General features: G+C 30.0%; 2 protein-coding genes across 3 annotated transcripts in view; both read left to right on the top strand.

The window, feature by feature from the left end:
* The window catches only part of LOC108750455 (inositol-tetrakisphosphate 1-kinase-like), a 4,034-nt gene extending 1,172 nt beyond the window's left edge, over nt 1–2,862 (top strand). Inside the window, exons 2-5 of the mRNA XM_018489898.1 lie at nt 722–820; nt 891–1,032; nt 1,112–1,248; nt 1,330–2,862. Coding sequence (XP_018345400.1) covers nt 722–820; nt 891–1,032; nt 1,112–1,248; nt 1,330–1,908 — 957 coding nt within the window. The 3' untranslated portion in view covers nt 1,909–2,862. The remainder of the gene's footprint in view (nt 1–721; nt 821–890; nt 1,033–1,111; nt 1,249–1,329) is intronic.
* Nucleotides 2,863–3,853: 991 nt separating this feature from the next.
* The window catches only part of LOC108750493 (anamorsin homolog), a 2,042-nt gene continuing 1,655 nt past the window's right edge, over nt 3,854–4,240 (top strand). The window contains exon 1 of one of the 2 annotated variants that reach the window (XM_018489961.1): nt 3,854–4,240. This exon is cut by the window's right edge and continues 1 nt beyond it. The gene's annotated coding sequence lies outside the window, so the exon portion shown is untranslated. The other variant, XM_018489960.1, reaches the window with a different exon arrangement.

Here is a 4,240-nt window from a genome sequence, read left to right as displayed (position 1 = left end):
ATATATATATATATATATATTTCCTGTTTTTTCAGCTTCTTACATAGTTTATTTTTTTTCTTTTTCTATCTACTTAGAGAAAAAAAAAAAAAGAAAAAAATGAATGATGCAAGAAGTTCAGCTAAAAAGAATCTTTATCTTTTTGATTGTGTAAGGTGCAATAATTTTTTTTCTAGAAAAACATTTAATTTCAGCACAGATGTAATAAAATTACGTGGCACACAGTCTTAACGTTTCTTATTCTCATTTTTAAGTAGTGCAGCAAACTACTTCATAATTTCACAACATTTGTCCATCCATTTGCAAAGTTTATCAGAAGCAGTTTAATTTTTTCAAATTTTGTTTTCCGCGATAGATACCCAAGGATCTTTGCTCCATCATAACAAAGTGTGAGTCAAATCAGTTAAATAAGAGGGTCAAAGGTCAATTAGATTTTCAATAACATGACAATCAAATGGCTTAACTTTTTCAAATTTTTCGCTGCACTTCTTTATTGTAATGATTTATTATTTATAAATATCTATATATGTGATGTATAGATATGTATAAGTGTCCACAGTATTTTTAACTTGGATTCGTTAGGTCGAAATGACTGCGGATCACTCATCTATAATATATAAGATATTTAATATCAGGTTTCTCCTATTCCATTATTTTTGTCAGCATTATTTTTGCGAGTGCAATATTTGTAATATTTTTAAATTTTCCATCTGTATTTCAGATCGATGTGAATTTAAGCTTCGAGACTCAGGGACCATTACACGTTTTCTTACACAAGCTAACAGATATGCAGTCACACGCAGAGAGTGGTGATAAAAATGTATGAAGACGTTTAAAACAATATTTATTCTGTTTGGATTATCAATGAGTCTATAACGTATCTTTTATAGGCTGAAGATATTGTTTCGCGACTTCAGGAGTACATTGCCAAACATCCAGATCTGATTATTATCGATCCTCTGGATAATATTAGGAATTTAAGTAATCGATGTAAATCTTACGAATTTATACAAGAAGGCATTCGGTTTAAAGGTATGTATTTATAATTTGTACATAAATATAACTGCAAAAGAACTGAATTATAAGTTTGACATTGCTTTATTTTTTTCAGATGTATTTACTCCTAACTTTGTAGAAATCAAGAGCAGAAATGTCCATGAAATAGCATCAACGTTGAAAAAGCGTGGTATTAAATATCCATTTGTTTGTAAGCCGCTTCTTGCATATGGCTCAAGCGACGCGCACAAGGTAGGCATGAGATGTAAAAATGTCTGAAGCAAGAAAATCATGAGTTTGATATAAAAATTATTTTTTACTTTTTAATTTCAGATGATGATTATCTTTAATGAAAGAGACTTGAAAGACTGTCAACTACCTTGTGTCGCTCAGGATTTCATTAATCATAACGCTATTTTATATAAATTATTTGTTGTGGGCGATCGTTTTCATGTGGTCGAGCGCCCTAGCTTTAAAAATTTTTACGAAGAAGACTGTAATTCGTTAAGTACAATATTCTTCATTTCGCATGATATATCGAAAAGCTGTAGTAGATCTAAATGGTCTATATTGTCCGAAGAAGACATTCCTTTAACTGTGAAACCAAATTATCAAATATTCGAAACAATCGTTAAGAATATTCGAGAGATATTTGGTCTTATTCTAGTTGGAATAGATGTTGTAATTGAAAATCATACTGGGAAGTACGCGATAATAGATGTTAATGTATTTCCTGGGTACGACGGCTACCCGAATTTTTTTGAACATTTAATAGATAGTATCAAAAAGTTGTTGGTAGAACGAGAAAGTTTCAGGCAAATCTCCAAGGGTTGTACATTGAAAAAGTGTCAGAGCGATGATCTAGATTCTGGCTTCGAGAGTGACGAGAAGAAGAAATATTCTATAAAATGAATATGTAACATGTGATGGATAATGTTAATTTTAGGATAAGCTATATTAGTATTAATCGCGGCGGTAGTATCGGCATTATTTTGTATTCGTCTATACATTTTTCTAACAAAATTCGGCTCTCTTACAACTTCATATGGTTTAATTCTGCCAGGTATAATAATTTTTTGATATTAAGTTTGTATTGCGATTTTTAAATCACGCTTGACGCATCGCTTATTTCGTAGACACGAAATATGAGAATTTGAATTGTTCGCGAATTCGAGTACTATATTTTATAACAAATCCCACAGTACAACATGACTACGACTGCCAGAGAAGATATTTTGTACATTTTATGTGTATACAATTTTGCATTTCTGCAACGAGATGTTATAAATGCCTGTGAGTTGTTGAAGATATTAGATACATATGTATAATGAGAAGTATGCGGCGCGGTATAGAATATACGAATATAGAAACAATTAAAATGATTGCGACTGAGTAGAATATCTTCAATGTTTAAGTGTGATTAAATTAATGATTATTTTTTAATCGATAAGAAAATGAGAATATGACCGATATATCACATAAGTATATAAAGATCCATACGCCAAATACGGTCAAAGCTAGATATTGAATAATAATTGTATATAAATTCCTAAATACATTTATTTCGGTCAGATTGTGCGCCGCGTATTGTCAGCCGTACAACGTAATCATTCGAATAATTGAAATAATAATCTTTACAAATTAATATTTGATCGTCGATTTAATGCTACTAGCACATTTCAAATTCTATAAAGAACTTATTACGCAAAATATTACCTCCAGGAATCGAATCTAAGATCTCCCTACTTTCTAGGCGGGTATTATTTTTTAATGTTTTTTTTTTATAAATATATAAATCTTATTAATAGAAAATATTGCAATTGTTTATTCTGTCGCAATTATGCTGATTGATTCTATGTAAACATCCCAAACAAATTGATGTTAAGTTATTTCATTTTTAACGTCCATCTTAAATATTTTAATTATTTTTTTAAATATTTATTAATTTTAGAAAAAGATGTTCCGAATATAAATTTTTATAATTTCAGAAGAGAAACATCGCAATAGATTTTTTATGATATTGTATGAAATTTTTTTCTTGCTCGTCATATTTTCAATTTTTTAAAGTTTCTATCGGAAATAGTTTCAGATAAGAAAATGATTTTCCTATCTTTTTCTTATCTTTTCTTTACCAAAATAAGAAACTAGTGAAATATTCAAGGCGAGCATTTTAGCACGGGGCAACCTGTATGTATTTATATAAGTTTGGTGAGCCTGTAATATAAATATATTTTATTCGGTTACACTGTATAATATGGAATATGATTCAACCAATTACTTATTTATATGTACATATATTTTATATGAATAAATTGTACAGAGAGAAGCACGAAGTTATTGTAAGTTTGTCGTGGCCTGACAAAATGTGGCCTGATAATATAAAAAAATAGTAATTCGAGATACATAATAATATTTATATAAAATGATTTAATGCACAAATTGAAGAGTACCCAGCGTATCTCAACTCCACGAGTTTATATTTTAAAATACATAAGCATTTATAGTTCAAGAAGAAATTGTTTAGTTTAATTTTGTCTCTCATCAAAAAGTTGTTCGGCTAATGTAACTCCTTTATATTTCTTAGTGACTTTTTGCATTCACAAAATAATATATAAAAATATGAAGAAAGAAATAGAAAATTTAAGTATAAAAGGTGCAAAGTGCACGAGAAACGGACTATAACTGCGTTTAAATGGTCATTTAAGTTTAAGAAAAACAGTCTTGCAACTGTTGCAAAATTCTTTAGTGTGATTAGTCTTGTCTTTAGTTTCTCATTGGATCTAAATATATGAATCGATATTGAGAAATCTTACGACACATTACAGGCGAAGTTTTTTCTGCTGAAGCAGCCTTGGGTAATACACGCGTGCGCGGTATCGGTTTGTCGAAACAGAGACGATCACTGAAAGGAAACGAAGATAACCTCTTGTATTGTGACTGAGTTGAGAACTTTAACTCTTCTCACGAGAAGGTTATCATAGGATCTAGGATCCAAATTCAACATAGTACTGTGATCCTTTTCATTGCTGAGTCGGAAGTAGGCATTAATAATAATAAGAAGAAGGAGATAACCTCTTCAAAAGCAAACGCAGACTTAAAAGGCTACATTCGTATAAGAATACTTACGGAAGCCTCGTTTCAGAAAATTAGTTATTCTTAGTTGTGTTTACATTATATTCAACAAGATACAGAATTTTTCGCAAAAGTTTTTTGAGGATTATTATTTACCAACAATAATAGCGAT

This window comes from Trachymyrmex septentrionalis, unplaced genomic scaffold (genome assembly GCF_001594115.1).
Source record: "Trachymyrmex septentrionalis isolate Tsep2-gDNA-1 unplaced genomic scaffold, Tsep1.0 scaffold37, whole genome shotgun sequence".
Taxonomy (NCBI): Eukaryota; Metazoa; Arthropoda; class Insecta; order Hymenoptera; family Formicidae; genus Trachymyrmex; species Trachymyrmex septentrionalis.
The sequence above is the reverse complement of the archived record's forward strand: the minus strand, read 5'-3'. Positions and strand labels throughout refer to the sequence as shown.